Source organism: Centrocercus urophasianus, unplaced genomic scaffold (genome assembly GCF_019232065.1).
Source record: "Centrocercus urophasianus isolate 14NV4802_14NV808 unplaced genomic scaffold, USGS_Curo_1.0 seq_12, whole genome shotgun sequence".
Classification (NCBI taxonomy): domain Eukaryota; kingdom Metazoa; phylum Chordata; class Aves; order Galliformes; family Phasianidae; genus Centrocercus; species Centrocercus urophasianus.
In genome coordinates this window covers 3,613,432-3,629,640 of record NW_024884364.1, presented here as the reverse complement: position 1 = coordinate 3,629,640, position 16,209 = coordinate 3,613,432, and the positions used below count along the sequence as shown (strand labels likewise).

At 47.8% G+C, this 16,209-nt stretch overlaps 1 protein-coding gene across 2 annotated transcripts in view; it reads left to right on the top strand.

The window, feature by feature from the left end:
• The window catches only part of SIDT1 (SID1 transmembrane family member 1), a 41,110-nt gene extending 30,553 nt beyond the window's left edge, over positions 1–10,557 (top strand). For both annotated transcript variants that reach the window (XM_042810151.1, XM_042810152.1), the window contains exons 15-25: positions 51–124; positions 708–831; positions 1,573–1,690; positions 2,242–2,378; positions 3,738–3,846; positions 4,952–5,028; positions 6,151–6,197; positions 7,823–7,928; positions 8,231–8,341; positions 9,104–9,217; positions 9,322–10,557. In XM_042810151.1, the coding sequence (XP_042666085.1) occupies positions 51–124; positions 708–831; positions 1,573–1,690; positions 2,242–2,378; positions 3,738–3,846; positions 4,952–5,028; positions 6,151–6,197; positions 7,823–7,928; positions 8,231–8,341; positions 9,104–9,217; positions 9,322–9,384 (1,080 nt within the window). In that variant the 3' untranslated portion in view covers positions 9,385–10,557. The remainder of the gene's footprint in view (positions 1–50; positions 125–707; positions 832–1,572; positions 1,691–2,241; positions 2,379–3,737; positions 3,847–4,951; positions 5,029–6,150; positions 6,198–7,822; positions 7,929–8,230; positions 8,342–9,103; positions 9,218–9,321) is intronic.
• The last annotated feature ends 5,652 nt before the right edge of the window (positions 10,558–16,209 follow it).

Below are 16,209 nucleotides of genomic sequence, written 5' to 3'. Positions count from 1 at the left end.
AAACAGAGAGGATTCACTAACATCAGCTCTCCCATCTCCACTCTGTCCAGGTAGTGAATGTGACAGGCAATCAAGACATCTGCTACTACAACTTTCTGTGTGCTCATCCACTTGGGGTGCTGAGGTGAGTCCTGCAGTCACTGCATTATTGCCTTGTGCCTCATGCTGTGCCTAGGCAGGGTTTTTTCCTTACTGGGTTCACAGCAACCACACTGAAAAGAATACTGAGAGTTTAGGGCTCTGAGCAGAGTCTCCCCGAGCTTTCAGTTGAGCTCAGCAGTGGCTTTCTGTTGCAGTAAGATGTGCATCCAGGCCTATGTGGCACCAGGTTTGCCCCAGCAAAACTGCTTGCCGCCAGTACTGTGCTTATGTACTCTTTTGGATGCTTTCACATGTATTCAAAGAGAAGCAGCTCTGAAAAGCAATTCAGAATAGTCCTTTCAGTGCAGCATTTTTCAACTGTAACATTGGAGTGCAAAGAGAACCCAGAGTTGGGAATCTCACAGAGAAGGTGTTAAATCAGTTGAAGCAGATGAAGAAGTACTCAGCCTGAAATTGTCCTCCATTGTGTAAAACTGGCAGGTGTTTGGCAGCTGCTGAAGTGGAGGATGGTGGTGGGGAACTAGATGAATTCAGTTTGTTGTGGCCTGGGATTCACCTTCCTGCTTCTGTGATGCTCTTGTCTTAAACCCTCTTTTTCCCTGCAGTGCCTTCAACAACATCCTTAGCAATGTGGGCCACATGCTGCTGGGCTTTCTCTTTCTCCTCATTGTGTTGCGCAGAGACATTCTCCACCGTCGGGCCATGGAGATGAAAGATGTCTATACCCTAGTGGGTACATGGTTGCGTGGGACCAGTGGTGGGAGGGAGGGAGGCATGGGAACAACAAGAGTAATGCACAGTGGTTTTCAGTTTGCACTCCTTGCTGGAGGATGAAATCCTCTTTTTTTTTTTTTTTTTTTTTTTTTTTCCCCTGACAAAAGATGGAGGTGGAGCACATTCTCACCTGCTACTCTACCACTTTGCTGCTTGTGGTGTGTCTGTGTTGCTGTTGTTGCCCAGTCTGGTCTCACAAAGACAGATGAGCTAAGGAATGTCTCCTGTAGCTCTTCTTCCATTGTTCACTGTGGAAGAACTGGCGCAGATGAGCTGGATGGGAGCACGCCTGGACCCTTGCTTTGTCCTGTGATGATGAAGCAGGCAGTGGAAAGGACCATCTGCTTTCTACAGAGGAGGAGGCTCCTTTGTACTAAAAGCTAAACATGTTTCTAACGGGGCTTGTGAAAAGTGCGGCCTGGTTAGTTAGCATCCTTCTAAATGTGGTGTTGTGGTGGGATTTTTTTGGTCTCAAGACATCAGTTCCAAGATGCTGAGGTCTTCAGACCAGAAGTTTCTGTGTGATTATTTTGGATTTGTTGCTAGTGGATTCAGCCAGCTCTGCAGTATGATACAATTACATGTGGGCTGAAGGACAAGTGTGGGGGCTTAGGAGGGTTGAGGTAACAAAGAGTGGAAGCTCTCTTGTGATCAGAAGAGTGAGGGTGCCTTCTGTCTGCCTCTGTTCTCTTCTAGGATTATGGGATCCCAAAGCATTTTGGGCTCTTCTATGCTATGGGCATTGCTCTGATGATGGAAGGGGTGCTCAGTGCCTGCTACCATGTTTGCCCCAATTACTCTAATTTCCAGTTTGGTAAGCCAAGTTGCCATCTTTTGTGCTTGAAGAAGGATTTGCCGTCTCTATCTTCTGCAGAGTTACAAATATTTCTCACCTTTCTACTCTTGCAAAGCTTTCAGGCTTGGTCAGAAGACAGTGAATCTTTGGATGAAAAATGGAAGCTCCATTCAAAGACAGGAGAATATTTTTTTTTCTTTTAACTGGAAGGGTGGGCAGAGATTGGAATGGATTGCTTGGAGTTTGTGGTTTCCTGTGGAGACATACTGAAAGCCTGACAGGGCATGGCCCCTGGCAGCCCTGTCACAGCTGACCTTGCTTGAGCAGAGGAACTGAATCAGATCATCTCAAGAGGTCCCATCCAGTCTCAACCATTCTGTAATTTCCTGCCTGTTTCTGTGCCCTGATGCCTTTTTATTGTCTTTGTTGCCCAGGAGCACAGATGTACTGCAGGGTAGCAAAGCGCAAGCTGCTGTACGATGTAGCATAGCTTCACTGTGTGTGCTTTGAGCAGCTTTCTCAGCCTGCTGGCACCTGTCTTCACTATTTCTGTTGTGCTCCTTCCACAGACACCTCCTTCATGTACATGATTGCAGGACTTTGCATGCTTAAGCTCTACCAGACCCGCCACCCAGACATCAATGCTAGTGCCTACTCTGCCTATGCCTCGTTTGCTGTGGTCATCTGCCTCGCTGTCCTTGGAGTGGTATGGCTTCCTCTTATCTGCCTTTTTCTCTGGGGGGGAAATGCGTGGGGAGACCAGGGAAAGCATCAGAGCTCAATAAGCTGTTAAGCAGCTACTTGTACTTGCATTCCTAGTACTCTATTTTTTTTTTTTTCTCCTTTCCAAAACAGCTATCCTCACAGCCTGGTTGCTTGTTGTGCCTCTTTCTACAATTTGCTTCTCTCCAGTTGGAGGACTGTTACATTCAACAGTAATCAGGCAAAATCTGTTGAATTCTTGCTTTGAGCTACTGACTGGGCCTCAGCAGACTGTTAGCCTCTATCTGTCCTACAGTAGCACTGAATAGCAATTGATCTCTTGCAGATAGGAGACTGTGGGATAAGGAATAAAGGAATAGCTGGTAAACTTGAGAATTTCCAAGAATTTCTTGTTACTTTGCTTGATGGGCACTTCCAATCCCTGAAGGTGTTCAAGGCCAGGTTGGATGAGCCTGTGGGCAGCCTGATGTAGTGGTGGCAGCTCTGCTATCAGCAGGGGATTGGGAACTAGGTGGGCTTTAAGGTTCTTTCCACTCCAAGTCCTTCTGTGATCCTAGATTTGCATGCCTAGGTTCGAACTGCTGGACTTTTATTGTGGGATGGTGAATATTTTGTTGAGAGATGTTTTCAGGTTGTAGAGTGGGGATTCTAAGCTGTATGTGCCTCTTTCTCCATTCATAAAGAGAAGGCTTCTCTGCTTACTTTTTCCCCCATGCAAATTGAGAAGTTCAAGCACCTTCTGTGGCCCCAGAGGAGGGGAGTGCATAGTTGTAGCCTGTCAGCAGACTAGAGTTTTTGAACTCTTCAATGTATAATGGAAATACTAAAGTTTTAACACAGCATTAACTTGGGTTGGTAATTCACTTCCAGTCCTTAAATAAACAAAAAGGTTATAATAGAAACACTTTGTACTTCTGGGTTTGCCACAGTGCACTTGCTGAAGCAATGGTTGGCTCCCTGACTGCCTGTGTAAAATTTCTCTCTTGGCCAGGGGGGCTGCTGCCTAGCTCTGCAGGGAGAGCTTGCCTGGCTTAGTTAGGGGTCCCAGTGTTTTTGCTTCTTGAGCCAGCTGCAGTCCTTCAAGGTCATCAGCCTTATCTGAAGGGACATGCAGAAGTAGTGGCTTATTCTCCAGAAATGCTAAGCTCCTCTTGCTTTCCTCGTCTCTGTTTGAATTTGTAGACTTGATTTTTGACTTGGAAGTTAATAGGGGTTTCTCTTCAGTGTTCAGTAGGATTGTCTAATGCTCTGTGGTGATACATGAAAGAAAAGGAGCAGCCTGCTGGTAACATGCCCAGGGTTTTTCCTTTTTTTTCTTTCTCCAATGCATCTCTGCTTTCAGGTGTTCGGGAAAAACGACATGTGGTTTTGGGTCATTTTCTCATTGATCCATGTTTTGGCCTCGCTGGCCCTCAGCACCCAGATCTACTACATGGGCCGCTTCAAGATGGGTAAGTGTCACAACCAAACTGTTTTGTGGGTGCTTCTTGATGGAATCTTAGCAAATCACCTCTGTGGCCTTGTGTAGAACTGTAAGGCCAGTCCTGTGGCCTGCACTTGTGTTTGGGGTTATCCTTTCCTCTCCCTCACCTGAAGCTTTTCCTGGTCTCTGAAGTTTTCCTGCTGTGGCTTCCCAGACAATGGGAATCAGCAGGACCAATTTGCTGATTGCTCTTGAGCTATGCTCCAGAAGGGTGTGCTAGGTGGGGAGGGAAGAGAAGGTCTGGTGGGGAGCCTGGCTCGTGCGCTCTGCTTACAAACATGTTTCTCCTTCCTCTTCTGCTCCTGTCTGCCCCAGATGGCCCTGACTCAGGTAACTGGCAGCAGCTCCCATTCTTTGAAATGATTGAGCAGTGGTGGAGAAGCTGGGGGTGCATGGATGCATGTGGAAGGTGGGCTTGTGTGCCACCCTGGGGTTGGCTCTTGAGAATAGAAGTTTATTTGCCAGCAGCTCTGCTAGGGCCTGCTCCTTCCTAGGAAGGGGATGGTGTAGCACAGAAAAGCCCTGATCTCAACACAGGAGTCTTTGAGCTCCACATTTGTGACTAAAGAGAGACCTTTGCATGCATGCGTGTCTGTTTGTCTTCACTGCTATTGATGGCTCTCCAGAGGAGATTCTGCAGTGGTTTTTATTTATTTTCTGTAGCAGGGGCATAGTGTGTTTTGCCTCTCTATACCACTCTCAACAGAGATGAGGGTCTCCTGTGTCTCCCTCCACATTGTTCCATGGGAAGCACTTTTCCCCTTCCTCCATGAACATCTCCCCTAAAGGGGAGTGGTGGCAAAGCCAACATATTTGCATTCAGACAGGGCCTATCTGACTTCTGAGCAGCACCAGGGTCAAGAATGTTTGGTTTTTAACCTGTTGTTCTGAGCGAACATTGTCCACCTGCTGTCCTGCTCAGCATGGACTACTTCCAGAGGGCAAGAAATGAATCTGTGGACACCCTGACCTTCATAGCCTGGGTCCTCAGCCAGTGTGTGCCTGCATCTTTACTTAGCAGGTGTTATGGAGTTCACTCTAGCTATACTGACTTCTGCTCTCTCCTTTGTCAGACTTGGGGATATTTCGGAGGGCAGCAATGGTGCTGTACACAGACTGTATCCAGCAGTGCAGTCGACCAATGTACATGGTAGGTGATTTCTCATTCTTCTGCACCTCCTTCAGCATTTGTTTGCTTTCTAGGTAGTGTGCAGAAGAGGGTTGTGGCTATTTTAAAAAGAGCAGTGCTGCCTGCTTCCCTTCTGTCCCTCTACCTCTCACCAGTGTGCAGTTATAGATCCCTGCTGGAGCTTTTTATTTGCACCAGTACTTCCTTGATCTATGGCCTGGTGGATAGAACATCAGAGCAAACGTGACACAAGTATGATAGAATTTGCCATTGCTCTTTCTTTCTAGGGACATCAGCTCAAAGGAATTGGTGTAGGGCTCAGTGCAGTGCATCCCTTCTAAGGAATGCAGTGACTGCTGCAGTTTCTACAGTGTCTTGGGGCAGACAGGAGGGGAAAAAAGAAACAATAGCTGTTACCTTGCATCCTAGTGATTACTTTCTTCTCAGCATAGAGCATTACTTAATGCTTGAAGCAAAATTAGATCTTTATTTATGAATTCTACTTTATTGTTTTTATTCTTCAGTCAGACTGTATTTTGCAAGCAAAGTTGGTGCATGCAGGCATAAAATAAGCCTGACTGGCTTGAAATAGCTACTCCATGAAAGTAGCTGTGTAAGCACAAACGCATAAGAAACACAGATGTATCTACTTTGCCCTCAATACTTGGAATTCTTACCTTGTTAATGGTAAAACTGGTTTTAAAGGAAAAAAAAAAATGGGGGGGGGGAAGGGTTCCATGGATATGTGCAGGGGGCTGTCCAAAGCACCCTGTGTCCTCTTTTAAACATGCTGTTTTTCTGTGCAGTATGTTTTTATGTGTAAGGAAGTTAACTAGGAAAACAGTGGAAACTTAGCCAAATGACTTGCAGGCAAGTGAATCTTCAGAGAATGATTCTTGAGGGGTTGACTCTTCTATTTAGATGCTTAATCTTTTCTATGCAATGTTCTCTTCAAATCTGTGAGGGCCAGAGCAGCATCCGTCTCACGAATACTCCTTCGCATGGAGTAAATACACGAGCCAGGTACATGTGCAGTTATGGGAACCAGACTCCAAACTCTCAGGCAATGATAGCCTGAATTTCTGAGGCAAAGTCCACTTGTTTCCTTCTGCTTTCGTGTAATCATTGGTGTCTTTTCTTCAGGACAGGATGGTGCTGCTCATCGTTGGAAACCTAGTCAACTGGTCCTTGTAAGTAGTGGGGTGTGGTGTTTTGCCTACGTGTGTACGTGGGCTTCAGTTTGATACAGGTGGCCTTGGGTGGGGAGGAAATGCAACGGTGTCATTGTGGTTGTTCTGTGCTGGGGCTCTTCTGAGACAGTTTGGATTGCAGCGTGCTCCAGAGATACCTGAGGCACCTCTGAGTGTTTTGCTGGTGCTGTCTAGTGGCCTGTTGGACCAAGCTTGCCCAGGGTTGGCATGATACAACTGTGCTATGTTCTGCTGTGCAAACCCATCCTCTATAGTGGGAGCTCCAGCCCAGCTCAGCTGTGGGAGGCTTGACAGAGACATTTGACACAGTTGCAGAGCCCAGCAGTAGCTGCATGGTTGGAGTGACAAGCTTTTGGATAAGACCTGAAATAACTGCCCTTAACTCCTGCTTTTCTCAAAAGCTGCTTCTCAAGGATATGCCTTCTACTAAATACAGAGATCTGGGACCAAGCCCTACTGAGTGTGATGTGTTTGGCCATAGGGTGGAAGCAATGCAATGCTCCTGCCCATATAATAGAATCATAGAATCACCAAGGTTGGGAAAGACCTCCAAAATCATACAGACCAATCATCCACCAGCCACCTACCAACCCCCACCTCACCAAAACCTCTTCTCAGGGAATTTTAGAGAGTGATAAGGTCTCCCATGAGTCTCTTCTCCAGACAGAACAACCCAGTTCCCTCAGCTGCTGTTCATAAGGCTTGTGCTCCAGACCCCTCACTGGCTTCATTGTCCTTCTCTCAGCACACTCCGGGGCCTCGGTGTCTCACTTGTAGTGAGGGGCCCAAAACTGAACGCAGTACTCAACATGTGGCCTCACCTGGGCTGAGTACAGGGAGATGACCACTTCCTTTGCTCCTTCTGGCAACACTATTCCTGGTACCAGCTAGGAGGTCATTGGCCTTCTTGGCCACCTGGGCACACTGCTGGCTCATGTTCAGCCAAGCATCAATCAATATCCCCAGGTCTGTTTGCTTTACACTGTCTTCCATCTACTCCATCTCAAGCCTATAGTGTTGCCTGTGGTTGTAGTGGGGGAAGTACAGGACCTGACTCTTGGTCATATTGACCTTCTTTTCACTGGTCTAGGACAAGCTATCCAGCCTGTCCAGATCCCTCTGTAGGGCCTTCCTACCCCCAGGCAGATTGATACTTCTTCCCAACTTATACTTTCTCCCAAGTTGCCCGTCTCTTCTTCTATAGGAGGTAGATTGTCTTTTTTTTCCAGGAGCCTCAGGAAAAAGCTCCTTGTTCGTCCATGCCAGCCTTCTTCCCACTGGCTCATCTTACAGGGAGACAGTCTGCTCCTGTGCTTTCAAGATTTCCTTCTTGAGGAGTGTCCAGACTTCCTGAACCCTTCTACCCTTCTGGAATATCTAGCTGCTCTCAATGGATGAGCGGATCTGAGGCTATTCTGCTTTGCTTTGTTTCTTAGCAAGGAGCTGAGGTGAACACTGTTTCCTTCAGGAAACTGGGAGGGCTGCAGCCGTTTTGCAATGTCCTGTGGTCTGAGCGGAGCAGCAGGTGTTTGTCAGTTTGGGGATGTATCCTGTCCCCAGTGAAAGAAGCTGTCTAATGTCTCTTGTTCCCTTTCTACCCTCAGTGCTATCTTTGGGCTGGTGTATCGGCCCAGAGACTTTGCCTCCTACATACTGGGCATCTTCATCTGTAACCTGTTGCTGTACCTGGCTTTCTACATCATCATGAAGGTAAAAGAGGTGGCTGTCGCTGTCATGCCTCTGCCCATCTCTAAAGAGGATGGTATGAGCCTCCTCTCAGCTGCAATCTGGGTTCCATGCAGAGGGGCATGGAGAGGTCCCTGTGGGACTTGGGATGAGATGAAGCACTGGTTGTTTGGGAGGGGATGCTGTGCAGTGATCTTGGTGGCTGGACTGCATCTTCCTGGGGTGGGCAACACTTGGTGGAGGTGAACAGGCCAGGCTTATTTGCCGCTGTGCATTGCTCTGGCCCCTGGGAAGCACTTGTTGTGAGATTACATCCCTCCTTGCAGATCCGCAGCTCTGAGAAGCTCCTGCCTATTCCCTTGTTCTGCATTGTGGCCACAGCAGTGATGTGGGCGGCTGCCCTCTACTTCTTTTTCCAGACCCTCAGCAGCTGGGAGGTAATGTTTCCCTTTTGCTATCCTTCTGTCCATGTCTGTCTCTCGTCTTCCCTTCCTGTTGTTCTTTTTCTGTAAAAACCAAAAAAAAACCAACCAAACCACAATACTGTGGGGGAGAGCCTTGGTCTACCTTCCTTCTCAGGTCAGGAAGGGAGTGCAGGAAACTGTGCTGATGCCAAAATAACTGTACGTGTGGTATCACGAAGGTTGAAAAAGACCTTTAAGGTCGTCAAGTCCAATGTCAACCCAGCACCACCATAGCTACTGTGGAGTGGTAATCTTGAGGCCCTCCTTATGGGAGATAGGGCAACCTGGTGATCTGAAGACAACGGAGCAGATCCTGACCAACAGTAGCTGGCAAAATTGTCCCTGGAGAGATGAGTAATGGGAAATAACATGGGCTGTGGGGACCCCATATGGCCTGGGAGGCTTTTAAATTTGGACTGGATGCATTCTCTATCACTGTGACAATGAGGGGCTTGCTGCAGAAGTATCCAGTGGAGGTTTTGCAGCTTGTGCTATGCTGCACATCAGATGTGGTGACCAGAGGGGGTTTTCCTGAGCTCTGTGCCAAGATCTCAGACCCATCCCAAGCTGTGAAGTATTGCACTGCATATTGCCATGTCCTCGTCTCATGTCTGCTGTTTCTCTTGGCTCCTTCATAGAGGGTTAAGGCAGGAAATCCTCCAGAGGGCTCTGTGTATGTGGCCAGGGTTCTTTGTGTGCTGGTGTCGAGTCCTGATTGCCTGCTCTCCCTTCTAGGAGACTCCGGCAGAGTCCCGAGAGAAGAACCGGTCATGCATCCTGCTGGGCTTCTTTGATGACCATGATGTCTGGCACTTCCTTTCTGCAGCTGCTTTGTTCTTTTCCTTTCTGGTGAGTCCTGCTCTGCTGTGGGGCCTCAGCCTCTCCTTCTCTTCCTTGTTTTCCTTTAACTGTGAGGTGACCAGCGAGACCTGCAACCTTGAGCTTCTCCCCAGGTCCTGCTGACCCTGGATGATGATTTGGACACGGTGCGCAGGGACAAGATCCCAGTGTTCTGAGCCTCGGATGGACAGAGGCGTGGGGGTGTGCCAAGCCGTTTGGCTGAAGGCACCAGGCTACCGGCGTCTGTGGGAATGAGCCTGTTTCAGTGGCCTGCAGCCCTGTGGGAGCGGAGGAGCTGGACCCACAGTGAGCATGACTGGGTGCCACGGGAACTGGGGCAGAACCAGGAGGGAAGATGACATTGGCTCCCCTGCCACCACACCCCCTGGGGCAGGCATGACCTAGCATTTGCAGCCCTCTGGCTTGTTAGGGCAGCGGGTGCTGGAGCTGGTGAAGAGGGAGAGGACAGGAAGCATATTTAAGACCTTTGCTTCCTTTCCTCTACGTTGACGTGCTCTGCTTTCTCTGTAGTGAGTGAGTTTGAGAATGCATTGCAGCTCCTCTTGTGTCAGCAGCCATTGTCCACACCCTGCAGACTGCTGCCCTTGGAGAGCCCCTTGGACAGCATGGGGGGAGAGTTTGGTTTCTGTCCCACCACGATCTCAGCATGCAGAGCAGCTGCCAAGTGAGTAAAAGGCTCCAGACAGAGGTGGTAGTGGGGAACTATGTTTCTTTGTTGGAGGAGCTCCTCCTGTAACTGCAGGAACATATCCAAGGGGCTGCAGTGTTTCAGGGACACAGGGACTAGTGCTGCACTGCCAGAGGCAGAGCTTCCTGCCTTGCTATTGCAGCTTCTCTCACCAGTACAAACTTAACAGCCCCCCCACTCCTCTCCAGCAGCTCCTGTTCAGCTGCTTGTCAGTGCAGAGTTCTCCTCTACAGCACCAGAAGCAGCGAGACCATGAGAGAGATGGAGTGATGAGGCCTCAGTCTCATGTGCTGGGCACCTTATGGGCTCCTGCAGTGTGCCCCAGTCTGGGAGCCTCTTTGAAGGGTTGGAGAGTGGGGAAGCTGTCCAGCAGCTCCTGACTTTCTCCTCCCACAAGTTTACTTTGGATGGGGAGTGTGGAGGAGGTCTTGGAGTCATTGGGGTTGAGCTCTTCAGAGGTGTGGACGAAACTTCTTCCCCCACCTCTTCAAATTTTCTGCATCTGAGGTTTTTAAATGTCTTTGCATTCTTTCTGAATTCTCAGTTATTTAAAAAACAAGAGTAAGGTATGAATTATTGCAGGTGTTGCATTTACAGTGTGACCTGCTTTGCTAATTTTGAATTAAAAAGTATTCTTTGAGGCCTGTGTTGTCCTTGTTTTTTATTATCTGACCATTTTCCCCTCAATGTACATGCATGTATCCAGTGTTGTAGAGAGGCTCTGTTCCAGTTCTGTTTACCAACTTTTTACATTGATAACTTTCTACTCTGAGAAGTCTGCATTTGCCAGGAAGGTTTTGCAGTATCTATTTCTTACTTTAATTTTTATTTGTTTATTTATTTGTTTTTTTAAGATGAAGTTTTTGCAAGATGGTCAAAAAGGGAATGTTCCTGGTTCCCTGTTCTGCAGGTCAGCCTGAATTCTTCCTGCTACGGCTCTGAGCAGCTGTGTGGAGAGTTCTTGGGAAAAGGGCTGCATGATCGTATTTGCCAGTCACTGCAATCCTTAAGTTTCGCTAGGAGCAACCCATCACTCTTGCAGACTGTTTCCAGAGTGCAGGTACCAGTGGTCTGCTTGTTCTGTTGGCTTCAGTCAGCCCTGTGAGGGCAGTCTGGCCAGAACAGAAGCTCCTGTTTGGCAGAGGGCTGGAGCAGGAATGGCATGAGAGGCTGTTAGCCAGGCTTCTGTCCCACCTCACGGAGCTGCTTGAGACATGGCTGCGTTTTGGGCAGGGCGTACAGAAGGCAGCAGTGGTCCTGATGTGCTGGGTTGGGTTATGTGCTTTGGGCTTGACTTGCAGGTTTGTTGTGCAGGTAGAGCTGTGAGCTGTCAGTATGCTAGGAGCAGGGCAGGTCGCTCACACCTGTTGCTAAACGTGCACCAGTCTTTCTTGGAGGTGCCACCATGGGCTGCAGGGAAGAAGAGGATGCTTGGAGGAGGATCAGGCTGAGGAGAGCCCATTTTTTTTTTTTTTTTATTCTGCCCCCCCTGTAACCCTGCCATCTGTTCTTGGTCTCTCTAAAGCGTCAGGATCCAATACCAGTGACACAGGCTTGCCTGCAGCTTCTTTATTCTTCCCAAAGGAAGAGACTGCAGGAAAGCCTGAGGTGCAGAACCTTCAACTCCTTGCTGCTGAGCGTGGTGAGGGTAAGCTGCTTTGATCAGTGGGGCTGCAGAATTCTGCCTTGCCTGGCAGCTTGCTGTGCAGATGGAGCCTCGTGGGCTTTAGTACCCATGTGAATCTTCTGCTGCATGCATTGTGTGCTCTTCTGTCTCCCCCACCTGCAAATGTGAGGGCTGTTGCAGGAGTCTGAGCTCTGTACTTACAATTATGTGAACAGTGAAACCACACACTGTGGTAATGTCTGTGCCATGAAGGAGTTCAAGACGTGGAGGTTGCCTGTGAGGTCACGCAGGGATGCTCAGGTAGTCCTGCTGCCAGGACCATCTGCTCTCTCTTTTCTCTGTGTTCCTGTTCCCAAAAGCAGGAGCAGAAGGCTGAGACAGGGCTGCATGGAGGCACCTGGGGGCTGTATGAGGAGCTGCAGCTGTGGATCTGCTGGGAGGGTGACAGTGTGTCACTTGGTGGTGAAGTGAGCTAGAGAGCAAGTGGGACAGTCCTCCAGGGGCAGCACTGGAGAGGCAGCAGCAGGAGAGGAGAAAGCTTCTGATGGAGCCCTCACCAGGGGCCCTGCACTGTTTCTGCTAGGTGCAGTCACTTACAGGAACTGGCAGATGCTGCCTTCCGCAGGCTGTGAGATGCAGAAGTGGCAAAGGAGGCAGCATCCCTTTACAAACCTGTTGCTCTCAGCAAGCTGCCAGGATCCTGGAGTTTGTATGCTTGAATCCAAAGCCGTGTTTGCTCACTGTGCTGCGTTCAGTCCCTCTCAGCCTGGTGCAAAATGAGCTTTTGCCTTGCAGGGCCGCCCTTAACCTGTGCGTGGCTGTGGAGAAAGAGCAGCAGCTCTTCTTCTTTGTGCAGAAGTCAAGGATGTATCAGAAAGTACCAGCAGTATCATTTACTTGCCTGACTGAAGAAGACCCTGTCTTCTCAGGCTTTGTCTGGATTTGTTACAGCTATCCAATGTTTTAATGAAAAATATTCTTTCTCCACATCTGCTGTACTCGTGGAGCTTGTTCCAAGCCTGTATTTGTTTCTCATCGCAAAGCTGGAGATCTTCTCTGTGTGTGAATGTGAGAAGGAACAGTAATGTTGAGCAGCAGCAGGCAGGGGCAGTGTAGGAGGTAGGAGAGCAGCAGATGGGCTCACTGTGCTGAGCAGAACCGCACAGTGTGCATGGCACTGCACTAGTGGAGTGGGAGACTGGCACAGAGCAAGCAGAAAAACACGTGAGAGAATTAAATGTAAGGAGAAATGGATGGAGGCAGAGTTGGAATCAATCATCTTGCTGCTTTCAAGCCTCCTGCTGATGCAGCAGTGTTGAAGATTCTCTCTTGGCTTTGACCTGTCTGGTTTCTGTTGGCACCGCAGGGCTCAGCCCAGCCCTGTGCTGGCAGAGGTGCCCCTGGCTTGGCTGTGCTGGGCTGGTGGCATGGTCCCTGCTTCCCCAGCATGTGCTCATCCTCCTACGTTCAGTACAGTCTGCTGCTGAAAAGGGGAACAAACAGTTCAGTTTCCTGCTGCATCCTTTCCCATTTATTTTCTCCCTCTGTGAGCTTATATGACTTGCTGGGGGCTGAGGAGCATAGTGGAAGTAGGAGCTGCTCTCTGTATGGTGTGAAACCTGTGCATGCACAGATACAGATTTCAGCAATTGGTCACTAAATACTTGCAGGTATTTCCCAGGTCATGAGAGATGTACTTGCTGTTTTTTATAAGCAGGAGTGCTAACACTGGGCTTAATCTCACTGGTGTTTTTTACCTCCTTCCCTAGTGCTGCATCTGCCTTACCCTCAACCTGAGTGAGAAAAGCTATGCAGTGCTGTCACTGAGTCAGGTGACTGGGTAATGGTGTGGGGAAGCAGCCTGAATCAGCTTCATTTGTGTTTATATTACAAATATAACTTCAGTTAGGAATGGATACGAATGTTTCTGCTGACAGATGTTGCATTGCTCACACATCCCCTGCCCACTGGCACCACGTGGCAGCCCTGAGCCCATGGCCTCAGCACCGTGTTGCTGTGCTGGAACTGGGATCTGCAGGAGCGGTGTGGGCTGCAGAGTGGTGTCATTCCTCAGCCTGTGGAAAGCTGCAGTTTCTCCTCTTGAAAGTGGCAGGAGGTTCCATCTCTGGAGGTGTTTGAGACCAGGTTGGATGGGCAGCCTGATGTAGTATTAAATGTGGAAGTTGGTGGCCCTGCCTGCGACAAGGGGCTTGGAGCTCGATGATCTGTGAGGCCCCTTCCAACCCAAAACCTTCTATGATTCTTCAGCTTTATATATTGAGAGCCCCACACCTCCCTTTTCTTTCACACAGGGAAAGAAGCTGTACTGAACAGAACACAGACTTTGAAGAACATTTTCCTTTTTTTAATAAAATACTATTGTGTTCATATCTATACAAATAATTATTACAACTATTAAACAAAGTATTACATATAACAGTAGAAATCTCAGAGCTCTGAAACAAGATCATGGGTTGAGATATTTACACCTGAATACGACACATTTGTAAAAAGATGTCAAAATAAACAGAACAAGATCTTATTTACAGTTGCAAGACGATGTTCCTCCTCGTTCATTATATTCTTCTACTGCAGATTTCCTTTCTTCATTACAAAATAAGAAGGGCTTTACACTGGGGCTGTATCCAAGTAATTTACAGCTGGATAAAACAGGAGCACAGCAGCTGATTCTGGGCTGAATATAAATAATTTACATTGTGGAGGGCAACAGCATCTCTGAATAATCTCCCGTGGCAAAATCCATCTTTGCTTTCCTTCTCACAGTGAGCAGGCAGGAACGTGGGGACAGCCTACTGCTGTCTCATTTTGCATTTCTGATTGCTGAAACAGCAAATCATATCGCAGACTTGAAACCTGCTTGTAAAAATGCAATTTGATGAGAAAGCAGGAAATGCTTTTTGTAATACAAAAATTTGCTGCTAAGGTAAGGGTCAGCAACTTTAAAGAAAAATATGCTGTTTTTTGGAAATTATCTTGCAACTTATGAATGGCTTTTGTGTAACCAAGTGAGGACCGTCAGCAAAGAGAAAATGGTTCTTTACCATCACGACCAAATATTTCTGGAAGTCTTTCACCATTCACAGAATAATTCACTAGCAGTACAACATGTGGAGGTAAAGTGTGGGTGCTTTAACTGAGCTGTGCTGTAAGGACAGCAGTGGCGGTGCTCTTAAGGGTTGACAGTGCCATCCTCCACCTATGTGTGCTCAGCCGTGGAGCACTGCTGGACTGGGCAGAAAGGAAAAGGAGCAGAAGTGAATGCAGACTGGCTGATGGAAGTGAATGGAGCTGCTTACACCGTTCTGTTCAAAAGCAAACACACAGGAAAACCCAACAATGCAAATTTGGTCATTTCAGTATGAATAAATTCAGTTCTACTCTTCCTTTCCAAGTCAAGGTGGGATTATTACTGAAGTGACAAGCATTATAATTGTGTGGGAAATAAGGCATGATCACATCTCTCCATGCATCTGACTATGGCCATCCAGAAGCAGAGGGCAGCACAGGTTTTTGAGCAGGGCTGTGTGAGTACCTACTTCTCTTAGGAGAAGTAACAAAATGATGCTTGTTACTGGAAACACCTTTGCATTTTGCCCTGCACTTTGCCCTGCCAAATGATGTGTTTTCTGCACCAAAAACCAGTCGCTAACCACAGTGGCAGCGCAGCTTTAAAGTGCGTAGGAAACCTGTGCAAAATGTCAGAGGCCCTGCGCTAGCACTGCATCTTTAATTCGGAGGCGCTCCCTTGATGGCAGCCGGGCTGTCAAACACATCCCAGTGTGGCTTAAACCATTCCTGGGAGCTGCACTTTGATGAGCCCCTTGCTCTCAGTGAAACCAGTGAGAATGCTCATACACCACCAGTTTGTTGCCTGCTGTCAACTCAGTCTGATTCTGCTCACTTTCTCCTAGTTTTCTTAAGGGATTAATCGATTAATTTACGTTGAAGAACATGCAATTAATCCCTAGGCCATTTGCAATTGTTTGCTGAACACGTTTAAGACAAGCTGGAGGCCACAGCTCCCCAGTGCTCATTGACTGCAGCAGTCCCACCCCAGAGGTAGTTCTGAACTTCTTTTGCTAAATGAAGCAGTGTGGACCACGTGTCTCTTCAAACACAAAGCAAACCTTCCAGAAAGATACTATGAAACCATTACGGAAGAGACAATTCCACTCTCAGGATAACAAATGGCAATTAAATCTTTTCCAAATACATCTTTAAAAGATTGACGAGGAATTCTTGTTGGAATTGTAGAATTTTGCCAAAGAAAATGCGGTTCTACTTGTAGAATGAAGAGGCAGGGGTAATTAGCTTGCAGTGAAGAAGAAAACAAAAGCAATTCCATAATTAAAAAACAACAGAAAGTACCTAACATCTCACTTCTTCTCTTTTAATGCAAAATACCCATTCCATCAACTGTTCAAGAGCACCAACATGAGAGAAACAATCTGGTAAAAGCATAATCACCCCAAACCGGGGCACCTGGCCAGGCTCAGCAAGGACAATCTTGAACTGTGAACGATGCCACGAGATAGACTACATACTAGAGCCAATTTTTCTTTTAATTAATTGATTTAAATGCCAGTCAGCTGTGAGAATAATAGAATTGGGGAATAATTAGAATTTGACAAATGCCTTCATGTG